The sequence below is a fragment of the Eptesicus fuscus genome, chromosome 24, assembly GCF_027574615.1.
Source record: "Eptesicus fuscus isolate TK198812 chromosome 24, DD_ASM_mEF_20220401, whole genome shotgun sequence".
NCBI classification, from domain to species: domain Eukaryota; kingdom Metazoa; phylum Chordata; class Mammalia; order Chiroptera; family Vespertilionidae; genus Eptesicus; species Eptesicus fuscus.
In genome coordinates, this window is record NC_072496.1 from 5,323,601 (window position 1) to 5,338,682 (window position 15,082).

General features: G+C 47.7%; 1 protein-coding gene across 1 annotated transcript in view; it reads right to left on the reverse strand.

The window, feature by feature from the left end:
- Positions 1 to 15,082, reverse strand: part of HEATR1 (HEAT repeat containing 1) — a 34,416-nt gene that overhangs the window by 1,041 nt on the left and 18,293 nt on the right. Inside the window, exons 23-44 of the mRNA XM_008149785.3 lie at positions 14,131 to 14,373; positions 13,708 to 13,839; positions 12,810 to 12,910; positions 12,562 to 12,705; positions 11,828 to 11,946; positions 11,608 to 11,729; positions 11,215 to 11,343; positions 9,578 to 9,805; positions 8,685 to 8,811; positions 7,420 to 7,580; positions 6,923 to 6,969; positions 6,695 to 6,818; positions 5,697 to 5,837; positions 4,940 to 5,226; positions 3,868 to 4,018; positions 2,905 to 3,063; positions 2,653 to 2,787; positions 2,406 to 2,510; positions 2,154 to 2,322; positions 1,656 to 1,810; positions 1,046 to 1,204; positions 278 to 386 (exon numbers count right to left, since the gene is read on the reverse strand). Coding sequence (XP_008148007.2) covers positions 278 to 386; positions 1,046 to 1,204; positions 1,656 to 1,810; positions 2,154 to 2,322; positions 2,406 to 2,510; positions 2,653 to 2,787; positions 2,905 to 3,063; positions 3,868 to 4,018; positions 4,940 to 5,226; positions 5,697 to 5,837; positions 6,695 to 6,818; positions 6,923 to 6,969; positions 7,420 to 7,580; positions 8,685 to 8,811; positions 9,578 to 9,805; positions 11,215 to 11,343; positions 11,608 to 11,729; positions 11,828 to 11,946; positions 12,562 to 12,705; positions 12,810 to 12,910; positions 13,708 to 13,839; positions 14,131 to 14,373 — 3,247 coding nt within the window. The remainder of the gene's footprint in view (positions 1 to 277; positions 387 to 1,045; positions 1,205 to 1,655; positions 1,811 to 2,153; positions 2,323 to 2,405; positions 2,511 to 2,652; positions 2,788 to 2,904; positions 3,064 to 3,867; positions 4,019 to 4,939; positions 5,227 to 5,696; positions 5,838 to 6,694; positions 6,819 to 6,922; positions 6,970 to 7,419; positions 7,581 to 8,684; positions 8,812 to 9,577; positions 9,806 to 11,214; positions 11,344 to 11,607; positions 11,730 to 11,827; positions 11,947 to 12,561; positions 12,706 to 12,809; positions 12,911 to 13,707; positions 13,840 to 14,130; positions 14,374 to 15,082) is intronic.

Below are 15,082 nucleotides of genomic sequence, written 5' to 3' on the forward strand. Positions count from 1 at the left end.
CACATCCCCAGTAGGGGGTGTGCAAGAGGCAGCTGATCAATGATTCTCTCTCACTGATGTTTCTAACTCTCTATCCCTCTCTCTTCCTCTCTGTAAAAAATCAATAAAATATATTTAAAAAACAAACAAACAAAAAAAAAAACACGTGTGTGAGGGAAAGGTCATTTCCTAACCTCTTCCCGCCACCGCACTCAACACAGGAACCCCGCCTCCCAGGTCCCAGGCGGAGCCAAGGCTATCCCACTGCACCCACGTTTGTGTTTTCATTGGAAATTACCTTCCATCAATTCAGCTAAGAAAGGAATGGACTCAGGCAGCAAGACGATGTAATTCTCCTTCAGCGTCTCAGCCAGTGCGAGCACGGTAATGAGGGCGGCAAATCGAACCTGAAGGGAACCAAGAGCAAAGGTTGGTAAAAACTAGTATCTAAAAGCGAAATGTTCTTTAACACGAGTTTATTTCACTTTATGTTCATTCAGCTTCCACCTTAGGATGCCAGGTTACGGGACAGTTTGGGATCTGTTTGCGATACAGGCAACCTGAACTGTGTTCCAGCACTGCGGCCCCCATGTCCGTGGGTGTCACCAGCTACACCGACCTTCCAGCATCCCACAGACCCCTCAGCCTGAGATCCTCTCACCCAAAGGAAAGTCTGTGGACAAGCTCAAAGCACTGGTCTCTGGGAGCAGAGAAACTTAAGACGTGTTTAAATTAAAAAGCACAAGGGATCACTTCACGTCTTCGCAAGATTTTAAAGTGCAAAAGTATTTAAAAGTATTTGAGTGTTTGTGCCACATACACACACACACTATAGGGGCTGGAGGAGGACTGCTGTTCTTTATAAATAACCCGGAAGTAAAATGCAGGAACGCAGGCACAAACTTCTATCCGGCACAGCCTGCCCGCTGTGCTAGAAGACGAGCAGCCGTGTTCGTCCCGCTAGTTACCATGGTTGCACAGCCGTGACCGCGCGATAGCTGTTTGGGCCGCGTGGCGAGAACACAGGGCACCAGTGCTGGCACCGGTGCTGGCACCGGCTCCTGACCTTGGGCGAGGAGTCTCTGGTCTTCAGCAGGATCTGGTAGTTCAGGGGCTTCCAGAGGGAGTCATCGGCCATGGCCACCGAGAACTGGGAGATGCAGGGGACCAGGTGCCGCGTCACCCGCTCCTGGAACCTCTCTTCTCCTCCCAGCCGGTTCTCCAGCTGAGGAGTGAGAAAAGGGCTTTGAGCAACAGGGCTCATTCTGTTTGAAAAAATACCCAACGTATAAATAAATAATATTCTACTGTCCTCCACGACAGGCTCCAAACCGGGGGCTGTTCTAACACGGTCTCTAGGAAGCAGACGGCCTTCAGGAGCTCACACAGACCTCAGCCTCAGCCCCCTCCCTCCAGAGACTCTCCGAGCCAGACGGCCGCACCCCCAACATTCTCAATGAAACCAGTTTAAAGCTTAACCATTAGGCCAGCGGTCGCCAACCTTTCGGACCTCACGGACAGGGGTCTGCGGGCCACTGGTTGGCGACTGCTGCATTAGACCTTATATTGTGCCTTTCATGTGAAAAATTCAAAAGCAGAGCTCAGTAAACACCACTAACGAAGATAAGTTAAATCCACAAAAAATGAGACGTTAAAAGATGGTTGGACTTGGTTACCTGGTCCACCAGAGGCATCATCAAGGCTTCTGCTCTCTCTTTACTTAAAAAGTGCTGAGTGTCAAAAAGGAAGATCTTATGTAAACAGTTCAAGATAAACTGTAAGAGCAAGCAGCACTTTTCAGGGTCATTTTCAGAGTCAAAAAACGCTTCATCTGTAAGAGGGGGGAGAGTAAAAGTGAAAACCATGTCACAATTTAATCTCCAATGTTTACATTCAGATCACTATTGACAGAACTACAATCAAGAGGGTCTTTCCTCCTCCATCTAGAAAGCAAGCTCCGGATGAGGGTGGAACAGTGGGTGGGCTCTCGGTTAAGTGATTCCTCCTTTCCGTTAACTCATGACCCATTTCCATAACGCGAAAGCAGACCCTTTAGGGCCTGACCACTGACTACAGGAAGAAACACCCACCCCCTCAGACTTATTACTATACTTCCCGAGCCTTGTGTAAGGCACGCAGAGCCAGGTGTCAACGAACTGGAGTCAGCCACCAACCTGTTTTGGAGATGTTCACCTGGTTCAAGGTGTCAGCAAAAGGCTTCACCAAGTGGCCGGCGAACAGAGTGAAGAGCCCTTTCAGCTTTGCAGCAATGCAATCCGCCAAGTTGTAAAACGTCAGCAGTCTGTCCTTGGGGGCGTCCTCTGTCTTGGCCCAATCAAACAGCTGAAAAGAGAGAGATGGGAGTTTATTCCACACATCTTGTCACTGAGAGGAGCACAAAGCAGACAGGGAGGAAGCAAGCTCACCTTGAAAAACAGAGGTCTGAATGTGACCTCGGACAGTTTTACAACCATAGCTACCAGGCAGTCAATGATATGATTTTCTGTTTTTCCAACTTCTTCCAGATCATTCTGAAAACAAAAGAGCCGTTTTATTGGGCAGAGTTCTGACATCCAGCTTTACATGCTTTTGGCCAGTAGAACAGGTCACAGCTAGCTTTTGGCTGGCTCTCAGCAGGCGAGTTCAGGATTGGGGGAGTGGTTGTAAGCTGACCTCAGGGTGCTTTGCCCGGAAGTCCAGGGCCTCCAGGAAAAATGTGGTGAGCTGAGACTGATGGGAGCTGAGCTCCTCCTTCTTCATGACCCCGATGTGCTCTTGCAAGATGCTCATAAACGGGCCCATGTGATTCTACGAAGAACACAGCAGAGAGAGGGGCCAGTTTTTCACATTCCAAGTTCATTATGAAGGTGAACATGTCAACACCTTACCTCCCCTCCCCGAAGTCTAACCCCCGACAGATCTCACCCTCCAGTCCTTCTGGATGTGCTTGTAGGTTTTGTTGATGGCTGGCAGCAGGACGCGGGGTGACAGCGTGGTGGCCAGTGTCTTCTTAAGAGATGTGAGGCGGACGTTAGCCTGGGAGGCTGGGCCCATTTCACTCGTGATTTTCTCCAAGTGAATCACCTACGAAAATCGAAAGACAGCGATCGAGGCCTCTGTGGACTCAGTGAGAACGTCTGCAGAGTCACAGTGATGACTCGGTACACGTTTGCCAGAGCATTCCGTTCTCGGGCAACCATGACCGTCTGCAGATGCAAATGGACGGGTGCCCCTTTCCCAGCGGGAGTTGGGGACGTGGGTGAGTGGTGGGAGGACTCTGAGCAACTCAGACTCGCGATATTCTCAGGACAGGAACCCAGCGCCATGAGAACCTGAGCTCCTTCTTGCTAGCAAACTTAGAAGGCTCCTCAGAGGGAGAGGTCCCATTCTGTAAATTTCAAGCGCTAGTTAAATCATTCGCATCAAGGAAGTTATAAATGGCAAAGGATCAAGAGAACAGAACAGGTGCGGGGCCATTCTTGGGCATTTTCAGTTGGAAATGCCACTTGCCCGCTGTTTGCAGTAAGCTCTGCACTGCACTGACCTCCAACAGGAAAACCCTGGGGGCACCCGGTCCTACAGGAAGTAATAAAGGCAGCTTTGCCGGCTCAACGCCAAACCGCTCAGGGCAGAAAGAGCAATAACTACATTCTGCCAATCCAGAGACCAGCCTCATGGCAAAATGCCCACTCTCAATGTCAGGGCTAAGCAGAGGCATGATGACGTGGGAGAGAAGGCACACGTTGAGCAATAACAAAGCACTTCTTTTCAGAAATAAGCTTCCTGCCAAACAGAAACTAAAAACTGAGAGAACAGATAAAATGATTAAGTGTGTGGCTTTCCTTTCCCCCCGCTACCTCACACAGCACGCTGCGGTCTCGGGCTCACCTGTGACAGGACCCCTTCCAGGTAGGGGCTGAGGAAGTGGGGGAGAGTCTCGACCACCTTCTGCAGGGCCGCTAAGGCGCTGAGCAGGTAGACGTCGCCGGAGACCAGCTCGCTGGTGTTCTTCATCGTTGTCAGCAATGAGGGCATCAGGCTAGAAAGAAAGCACACGTTTTAGACTAACTTTAAGCGAATAGAGAAGAGAGTGTAAGTCATTATGAAAAAAATCCCACACTGGTGCCCACATTACCCACTGTGTACGTCAGAGCCTACAAAACACCGTCTACATAGCTTCTGTGACCAAGAGCAAGACGCGTCCCAGTGCCTAGAGTATTGACATCGCTCCTTTTAAAAATAATGCCTCTCGCAGAAACCGGTTTGGCTCAATGGATAGAGCGTCGGTCTGCGGACTGAAAGGTCCCAGGTTCGATTCTGGTCAAGGGCATGTACCTTGGTTGCGGGCACATCCCCAGTAGGGGGTGTGCAGGAGGCAGCTGATCGATGTTTCTCTCTCATCGATGTTTCTGACGCTCTATCCCTCTCCCTTCCTCTCTGTAAAAAATCAATAAAATGTATTTTTTTTTAAAAAAGCCTCTCCCCTTAACACTTGCTTTGTGTCTGGCCCTGTGTAAAAGCCTTCAATGCTCTGCCCCACGGAACCCCACGGGTGGGTGCGGTCTCGGTATCACAGGCACCAAAGCCAAGTGCCCTGCAGGCTGACAGCCAGTCTGCCTGACGATGGCCCCTCTCGAGGGGCAGCACCCCTGGCTTCCTAATGACCGCTGGTCAGAGGGGATCGAAAACGGGGACAAGAAACACCATAAAGGCAAATGGGAATGTTGTGCTTTTCAGCTTGATGATCAATTCTTTAGCAAATTCATTTTAAAAAAATGCTTACACGAGGACATGTTTTCATTGATTTTGGAGAGGGAGGGAAAGAGAGAGAGAAAAAACCACCAACGTGAAAGAGAAACACTGATGCGTTGCCTCCCATATGTGCCCAACTGGGGAGGGAACCCGTAACCTTTCGGTGTATAGACAACCAGCTGAGCCCCGTCGGGGCCTCACCACGTACCTGGGAAGCTGTGGGACGGCCAGGGGCCCCAGGGTGGAGGCCACCTCTGCTACGCACAGCAGGGCACTGCCCACGACGTTCTTGTCGTCCTTCTCTGGAGCGACCAGTTTCACCGCCGTGTTCAGCACCGGGATGAAGGGCTCTGGATTCTTGGCACCGAAATTCTTGCACAAAAGCTTTAGGGTGTACAGAGCTGTCTGCCTGTTAACCGCTTGTTCTTCGGCCCCCTTTTTCCTATGCTGCACAACGGCTAGAAGGACTGGAACCAGTTTGAGGAAATGGAAAACCTGAGGAGGACAGTCAAGTTCCCAAATAATTAAAGCTGCAAGGACACTGCCAGTCTACTCTCCACTGTTACTGCTGACACTGCCTGACCAAGACGCCCTGAGCTACATGGTCACACACACAACCTCCGCCAACGGACTCGCTGCTACTGAGCAATGCGGGTGCTGGGAACAGTTCCTGGTTCCCACGAACCATCTCCTGGTTTGCAGAGAGTGGGTGAGGATTGTCCCAAAGCCAATGTGTGGTCCACATCAAGCAAGAATTCTATCGGAGATGAAATTCATTCCAAGAGCGCTTAGGACATATCTCTACACTCCTGCAGAATTACTGTCCCGCTGGAAACAGGCATGTCACAGCAGTATATTCAGATAGCAAACTACTTATGTGGACTGCACCATGGAGACCCGTGAGGGAGTTCAATGCAGCTCGGACACCGCAGGACGGTGAGTGGGTCGGACGCGCCGTCACTTACGGTTTTCTTCTTCCAGGACGCTTTCTGCTGCAGCTTGTTGTTCAGAAGGTCCATCGCTTTCCGGCGGACAGACGGCAGGGGGTTGCCCAGCAGCCCTCTAATCACGGGAATGAAAGTTTCCGTGGGAAGCAAGGCATTGACCTAGAGAGCAGTTTACAATGAACAAAAAAGCAATCAGAAAAAAGGGAAGATAAACGCAGATCAAGACAGACTTCTATCCACTGAATACCTTCTAGGCGCCAGGCATGTTCAAACCCCTCTTCTTACTTAATTCTTACACTAACTTTCAGGTAAGGCATTGCTGATCATGTTTATTTAAAAAAAAAAAAAAAAAAGCTCTAACCGGTTTGGCTCAGTGGATAGAGCGTCAGCCTGTGGACTCAAGGGTCCCAGGTTCGATTCCGGTCAAGGGCATGTACCTTGGTTGCAGGCACATCCCCAGTGGGAGGTGTGCAGGAGGCAGCTGATTTATGTTTCTCTCTCACTGATGTTTCTAACTTATCTCCCTCTCCCTTCCTCTCTGTAAAAACAAAACAAAACAAAAAATCAATAAAAATATATTTTAAAAAAAAGAACTGATGCTCAGACTAAGTGAGCTGATCGATGCCAAGGGAGCAGAGTCACTCAGCCGGATGCTGGGCAGTGACCCCACGTCAGGACCGGCAGAGCCTCTAAGAGCTCTCAGACCCCACCGGACAGGCACTGCCCTCCCACGTCCACGTGAATGAAGGGGAGCATCACACAGTGTCCCATGACTGAGTTCTGAAAGCACAGTGTTTGCTAAGGTTTGTGTTCACATAGGTTGATAGAGAAACAACTGTCATTCGGACAAAATTACTTCTAGTCATCAAGATTCTTTTCTAAGAAAATTCTGAGCTGCATTATATTAAGAGAAGCTATTGCTGCGTTTATTCTTAAAGTAAAACTATGCGGAACCATTTCACAAGGACATAAAAGCAGAAACAAAGCACAGAAGAGGGGGAGAAATGGAGCCCGACCTTGTCCAACATGTCGTAAGCTTTACTGAGGAGCGCTCGCCAAAACTTCCCCGTGAGCTTGTCTGCGTTTTTCTCCACGGACTGGGCCACGGCATTAATGTAGCCGAGGACCGCCTCCAGCAACCTGAACACAGGAGACTCGTGAGGGTTCTGGACTCTTCTCCCAGGTTTCTGATCAAAGTTTGCAATTATTTCCCAATACAAATTGAAAAAGAAGAAGTAACATACCTTTGTTCAAGGCCTTTCAAAGCCTGAGGACCACCGCTTTCAACGACCTGATTTGTAAAGAAGGCCCATTAGGACATTATGCAGCTGATCCTAAAAACCATTCGAAGTGGGCTCTTAATTCACCTACGGCTATTTATTCAAACTTCCCACAGCAACTGTTTTCTGACATGAGAATCTAATCAGGTTCGGATCACCCTCATCGTATTGTAATAACTCTATTTCCCTAACTTTACTTTAATTACACTCTATTCACTTAATTACATTCTACAGCTATTGGTAGTATCTGTAAAGTACGACAAAGATTCAGAAAACTATAGCAAATCAATACTCATTTACCTACTAATTATGGAATGCTAATCTGCCTTTAGCTCATAATCTGATTTTAAGGTTTCAGGCCTCACGTTTTCCCATCTGCCCAGCTCTTTTTCCGAGTTTCAAACACAGCTCCTTTAGAAAAGGCCGTCACGGCGTCACACACAGAGCCGAGGAGCACACACCTTTCTGATAAAGCGGCTGGAAGCCAGGAGCTGGGCCATGAAGGACACGGACAGGAACTTGAAGTGCCGCAGCTGCTTGGCCGTGTGCGCGTCCACGTTGAACACCTGCAGCATCTCCCCTGGTGCTTCGCTCGCATGAGATGCCGCCTTGGGGACGGTTTCTGAAAAAGAACAACAAAACCGATGGCCACACTCACCTCCGACCTCAATCTGCAGTGCGGACACAGAGAGCACAGAAATGGGACACGTGTCTCAGAGAGGAACAGAACTTGTTAGCCTATTACACCGTTTTCCCTCTTTTAAATTAGTGAAAGCCCGGCCGGCGTGGCTCAGTGGTTGAGTGTCGACCTATGAACCAGGAGCTCACGGTTTGATTCCTGGTCTGGGCATGTGCCCCGTTTGCAGGCTCAATCCCCAGTGGAGGGCATGCAGGAGGCAGCCGATCAATGATTCTCTCTTATCATTGATGTTTCTCTCTCTCTCTCTCCCTCTCTGAAATCAATTTTTTTTTAATGTAAAAAAATAAATAAATAAATTAGTGAAAGGCATGAACACATGTACTAAGGAAGTACCCAGCAGCCCTGAGAAGAGTGTGTAAGACCAAAAGAAAAACCAAACCAAACCAGAGCAGGGCAGCTGAGACAAGCAAACGGAAGCCAAAAATACTGTACAAGGAGCCTAATTCATTTCTGAAGCCTCAGGCATTTACTTGGTGGCCACAACAGATGGAAGTCTTCAACATTTAATTCCAAGAGGTGGAAAATGTCCTAAAACTTTGTAGAATCCCATGTTCAAATGGCTCCAGTATAAAAGGGTTGGGTGCAGTGGTTGGGGTCCAGGGTGGGCCACTTAAAAACCACTGGTCCAGAGACTCATACGAAGACTTCTTCCTTCGCAGGTCACCACACACACAGCGCTCTAGGCCGGTCGCGCTGTCCCTGAACTGTCACATGAGGCGAGTCGCTGCCTGGCCGAGCAGGGAAGACAGGCCACAGCCGGCCACACAGAAACCAGGCCCCCAAGTCCCTAGACCCTCTTTCGAATACACCTGGCTGTTCTGCTCTGAAGGGCACAGAACTAAGAACGTGCAACACATCCAGGCAATGTCATTGGGGCCGCAGAGTGGAATGTTCTCGAGTCTCCTATACACGGTAACATTTCAGTGTTTCGTTACCACTGCTTCTCTTCTACACAATCTCTGCCGACCCCTCCCTCCCTACCCCCGACCGTTCAGATCAGCAGAAAGTAAGCCCCCATTCTCCCACCTTCCTTTTCCTCCGGCAACCTCAGCAAGTACTGGAGGATGTTCATCAAGCTTTGTATCTGCTCCTGGACACTAAATTCACAACAGACTGAGATCCAAAATTCAGTGTCTGCTTCCAACATAGCATCCTGCACAGAGAAGAGACACAGGTCATAAAACTGCACCTGTCCAATTTACGTTCATCAGTAAGCACAAATAAGCAGAATGTCGTAAAAGTATTTCTTAGCACACAACGTCACCACTTTGTTCCTCCCGTCCCGTGTCTCTCCAGGGGACCGAGCTCCATACTAAGGAGCCAGTCCAGGAGGGTCGCAAGCACACTCCAGAGTCCGCGTGATGACTTCTGCAGAACCGAACACCCTGCTTTCCTCAGATCAGGTCTAGATCTGTTCCCAGACCAGCCTCTCACCTAAAAGCAGTCCTGACCTCACAGTTCCATCCCCGTCTATCCCAACAGGGTCCTCCAAACAGGCACTGCACCTGACTGATCCGGACACTCCTCCCTTTCCCAGGGAAATGCTTCCAAAGCCACTTGCAAGAGACTCTGTTTAATTCCTTCACAGCTGTCCTCTGTGGGCTCCGAGCAGAACCACGCGCAGGGCACCAGACCTGCACCCTCAGCCATGACTGCGGCTGCTGTGGGGCTCGGAGCCATGGCTCCGGAGCAACTTTAACCCTTCGCACTCGCTTGCTTTTTTCTTGATTCCTGCTACCGATGCTAACCGTGTCGAGTCACACTCGACATCCGAGTGCAAAAGGTTAAAGAACGACAGGGCATCTCTAAGCCAGCAGTGGCAAGTACTCACAGGGAACATCGCTGCCCACACTTCGGCTAGAGCGTGTCACAAACCTGTGGGAAACACCGCCTTTCATTCCACCGCCCCCCACGCTGACCTTCTCCCCGGCGGCGGCCGGCACGGTCTTGGTGATGTACTGTTCGAACAGCAGGACGAGCAGGACCCAGAGGAATCGTCCTGCGCCGAGGGTGTCGACGAGCTGGGCCAGGACCGGCAGGCGCCTGTGCTCTGGGACGTGTGGCAGCGCATCCACAAACACGCTCATGATCTTCACCACGATCGCCTCCACGTTTCTCGTGACTTCCACAGAGTCTCCGCCGTCAGACTGCAGAGCGGCAAGCAGGGTCAGCGGGGGGAACAAACACCCCACACAACAGGCTTTAAGTGGGCAGGACAAGGCCTTCCTGTGTGCCCAACGCTATTAAAATTATTTGAATAATCAACGGCCAATCAGGAAATATTCGATAAGGGTAAATTATATCCCAGGCACTACTCGGCCCTGAGGGGGATACAAAGTGGAGGATGTGAGCGCTGCCCCAAAGGAGACTCATCAGAAACAAGACACCGGGGTGAGGAGGGGACAGGAGGCACTGAATGGCAGATCCCAAAGCCAGTCACTGAGAGCAAGTCTGCTTTCGGACGCCCGGGGAGCTACAGAGAACAGGCAGGATTTGTGTTTGCTCGAGAAGAGTGGGTACAACTGAGAGCACAGAAAGGCCAGGAGATCCTGCTGTTTCAGAATCAAGTTCAAACCACTCCTCTCTGGTATGGGTGCTCAAAATAGAGCTGTTCAATGAATCAAAGAATGAATAAACCAACGCCCTCTATTCTGTCTCGATTCTCTGCTCCCCACAAACCAACCACATTACACTCTTCACACTGCGTACCTTCCCAGCTGCACCTCTGCTCACGCTACTGACGACGCTGCCACTTCCTGGGCAAATCCTGCACTTTCCTACCAATCACATGGTTTCTTAGGAAACTGTGGTCAGCCTGGCCCAGATGGACTGTCCCTATTCTGGACTCTCCAGCACTTACCTATTCTGTTGGCATACACAATATCAAGGCAGAGTTTTTCTTAATATGTACATATGTGTATGTGTCCTGTTTCACTAATGTGCTGGAAGCGGAGAATACCAATCTAACACCAAGATTAAAAGGAGACAGTGCTGATACGGTCATCCCTGGAATGGTCAATCAGTAACATAAGATACGACCAACAACAATGGAGGTAAACAGAAAACTCAAGGAGATGACCAACCTCTTTCATCTGCGAGGCCACTTTTTAGTTCAAATGGTCCATCCTCACAGGCAGACACTAGTCTCCCTCATCTGAGCGCTTAGCTCTCAGAGAGCGTGTACATGTCTGTGGAATTGCATAGTAAGGCTGCCACTCTAACGCTTCCTATCTTCATCGACCTACACAAGGGTTATTACCAAACTGATGCAATGTCCTGAAATACACAGTAAATGTAAATTCACTTTGTCAGAATACAGTCAAGGCACTTTCGCAGTTATACCCTCGTAGAACGCATATTTATCCGTATTTTGGAAAATACATCATTTTCAAGATTACTTCTTAGCTTCATCGTCGACAATTTAAGAGGCACTAATACCTGAGCATTTTAAAAAGGCTGGTAACTGTCACTCATTTACTGCTACTCCAAGTTCATATTATGCAACATTTAAAAAATTGTAGGAAATGATACTAGCAATAGTATAAAGACAGCTTACCTGAATAAGTGCTGGAATAACCATTTTCACCGTCTTGTTAATAACTTGAAAACTGTAAGTATCATCTAGACGCATAACGTTGGCTCCCATAAATGTAAAAATAGACATAATATTGTGTAGAACTTTATCCTGAAAAAAAAAAAAAAAAGACATTTTTCAACATTTTCTATTTTAAACAAATCAAATATCAATGATTCATTACACCTCAGCAGTAAGAGAAAAAACTGTTTTAAAATGTGCAAAGGATTTAAAAAGACATTTCTCCAAAAGTAGACAAACATCCATACACACATGAAAAGATACTCAACCTCATTAGTCAATGCAAAAGCCACAAGACACCACTGTGCACCCACTAGCCTGTCCAGGGACGACAGAAACACCGGGAATACTTACAGGAAATATCCCGGCCACAGTCCCCAGAAGTAAGAGGGCGTGGTGGTGGGTCTGAGGCATCTCTGAGACGCGGATGCACTGCACGATCAATTCCACGTTGAACTTCTCCTCGTCCAGAATGTCTGCGGTGGAGAGAAGTACCCAAGCTGTAGGTGGCAGGCACGGTCCCACCTGAGATGGACAATCTCCCAGGTTCCCCTCCAACAAAGCACGCACATACCTTTCGGTATTTTGCCGCCGTCTGGAGAGAGTTTTTGGCAGATGTTGAGCAAACAGCTGAGAATTAGCTGTTTGGTGTACTCCATGTTTCCCTGCTCCAGAGGCAAAGGCTCTAAACACCTGCAGGATCCGGAAGAAGATGGGATGTGAAAGCTGAATCATGTCAGTCAGTGACACACCCATGACCGCTGTCCAGCACATGTATTAAATAAGAAATGACTAAGACGTTAACATTAAACATCAAGTCTATACACAGGATGGAAGATTTCGAATTCTAACTTCTTTTTCACACAGGCAGCTGCATATGTCAAATTACCTCTCCTCCCTACTGCACTTTTCATCACCCTGTGGAGAATCTTAGAATTGATTTGCCTTTCAGATGAAAGAACACATCCACAATTCAATGGCACTCGCTATGGCTCTCTATCTAATAATTTGCACCTAAAATATAGAGTAGGTGTCGCCTTGTATCTTTAAATACAAGCAATGCTGTCCCGGGGACACGGCACTGAGGAGGAAAGTGGCCCGCAAGGCAAGTGGCCACCTCCTGCACAGCCCAGGATGAAGGTCAGTGCGGGCACTGGCAATGGGTCCTAACCCATCCTTTTCATCTTTCTACAACAGTTCTTAACTTGCTCTATTTGACAGACCAGCGAAGCAAGAGAAGAGTGAATTAAAATAAGATGAGGAGGAATCAGAATCCCTTCTCTCCCGGACCAAAGGCAGGACCGTTACCTCGACAGCAGGTTGAAAAGAGTTGGGATCAGTATCTGAGGGTTTTTGAGCTTCTTTTTGTGCTGCAGTAATTCCAGGATGAGGGTTACTCTTTGCCAGTAAGAACCTCCAACGTCCTGAACAGATTCTAGATCTTGTGATTTCCTGGGAAACAGATGTGACAGAAAGTTGGAAAAGCAAATACTATGAGTGCTAAGAATAAATACACCTGATTATGGAGCAGCATGCTCCCTGCATTGACAGCTTACTTCTGCATCTTCTGCCTTCTTGTTTGCTGAATTGTGCCCAAGGACTTGGTTTTATCTGGTGGCTCCAGTTCTATTCTGACTTGCTCAGCGTTGACGGAAATCTGAAACATGAAAAAATGTTGATTCCACAACTCACGGGATAAAATTAAAGCAATGAACGTTGACTAAAAGAAATGAAAAGTGAACAGGGATGCAATGAAAATCTCTGTTCACTTTTATGTCTCCCTGTGACTCTGGAGCCCAGGCCAAACCCCAAAGGCAAACACCACTGACAATCTCTTACGTATTCTTTTGAAAATTTGTATACTGACAGCTGTATAAAGATGGAAAGAATAACACAAACAGGAGCATATGACACACACTGCTCTGTACCTTCATTTGTTTCACTTAATTTGCCTTAGAAATCCGAGTAAATACACGGTAAATTCTGAGAATGCTGAGCACAGACTCTAGGGCTTCCCAGGCCCTTACCCTCTGTGCATGTGACTTCCAACAACAGAGTAACTAGTGCTTATTCTGACGTATGCGGCGTCTCAGTGGACACACAAACCAACACGCAGGCTCTCAACGTCGCTCCACACGCATCATTAGACAACACTGAAGTTAGGCAGAATGAGCTGTTAATAAGTGAGCACCAGGCCACCACTCATTCCAACAGGCAGATCCCCTCTAACGCCAGTAAACTCCAACACACACTTGCTACCTGGTTAAAACCATAAATATTTCAGACACTAAAATCAACAGTGAAGATTTCTAATTCTGATCTAGCACTTCTCTATGACTGACTTCTCTGTGGGTTTTGTGAACGATAATATTGGACTTCCTAAAAGCCTTGTACACGGAGGATGCTTCAACATGGTGTTACTTGGAAGAGAACAAACATTAGTAAACAACTTACCCCTTTAAAAACACTGCTAACAGTCTGAGCACAATGGGAATTTTTACAGTTCACCAGCAAGTCAAACAATGTGCACAAAAGCTTCTGCTGAACTCTTTCATCTGATAGAGCGGCAAAAAATGGCTTTGTAATCTAAAGGAGGTAAAAAAAAAAAAAAAAAGGCCATTGAGCTCAATGAACAAACTTGCATCTCTAAAACATTCTTTACATCATTCTCTTACAAATGTAAAATTGTTCCCAATTTTGTCAGCTAAAATTAAAATGCAGTACGTTTTAATGACCCATGTACATCAGTTTGGCAAAGTGGGTCAAATAAATCATGTTCCTTTAAAACCTGTCCAGCCCACTTCATCTTCTCCAAGTAAAACATCACACAGTTTTAAAAGCTGGAACGTGCTTTCGTTTCTGAAAGAAGTCACTGACCTTTTCGAGGGCTGTAATCTGAATGGATGGCATGCCCGTAAACAGTTCCTCCGTGGTGTGCACAGCTTTTATGAATATATCTAAACTCTTGGGGTCCTTATGTAAAAGAGAAGCTGAATATTCATTATATTTTCCCAAAAGGAGATGCAAAACAGTGGCCTCGTCTTTCAGGACAGCCGAGGGCTCCTTCTGGATCTTTTCTAGCAGCTGCTCAGCCATAGGCAGCAGCTGACCAAGCACCATCTGAAGTGTGGAAAGTTGATTAGTAAAGCCTGGGAGCTCAGCCTGGAGAAACCCCCCAATAATGATGTCCTCATGGACATGGGATGACTGTTACCCCAATGAAGCGCTCAGGTCCCTTCTATAGTTTAGTCTACAACGAATGGTCAAAAAGCTCTAAACCCTTCAGAGATCAATGGAGAAACCCGAGTGTCCCAAGACTTTCTGAAAACAGGAAATACAAACTAAACTGAAGTTGTGGATTATCAACATACATTTTAGCTTTTTCTAAAACACGGAACCTTTCCCTAAGTGTTTCCAACTTGGTATAATTAATATTAACCTTTTGCACTCGGATGTCGAGTGTGACTCGACAGGGTTAGCATCGGTAGCAGGAATCGAGAAAAAGCAAGCGAGTGCAAAGTGTTCATGCAAACTATGTATGTGAAGGCTTTAACTAATGCCAGCAAAATATGGCTTCTGGGCCCATCTGTTCACATAGTGCCTCCGCCGCCACCGCCACAGAAGGCAGAGCTGAGCGGCTGTCCGAGACTATATAGCCTGCAGGGCCTAAATTTTTACTACTTGGTTCTTTATAGAATAAGATGGACAATTGCTGTTTAAACTACACCCGGGATGACACGGAGCTGATAAATGCCACGTTTGCTCCCACCAGGAAAACAGTCAAGTGGTTTTCACCCTACTCCACCCGTTAGTACATCTCCACGCTGCT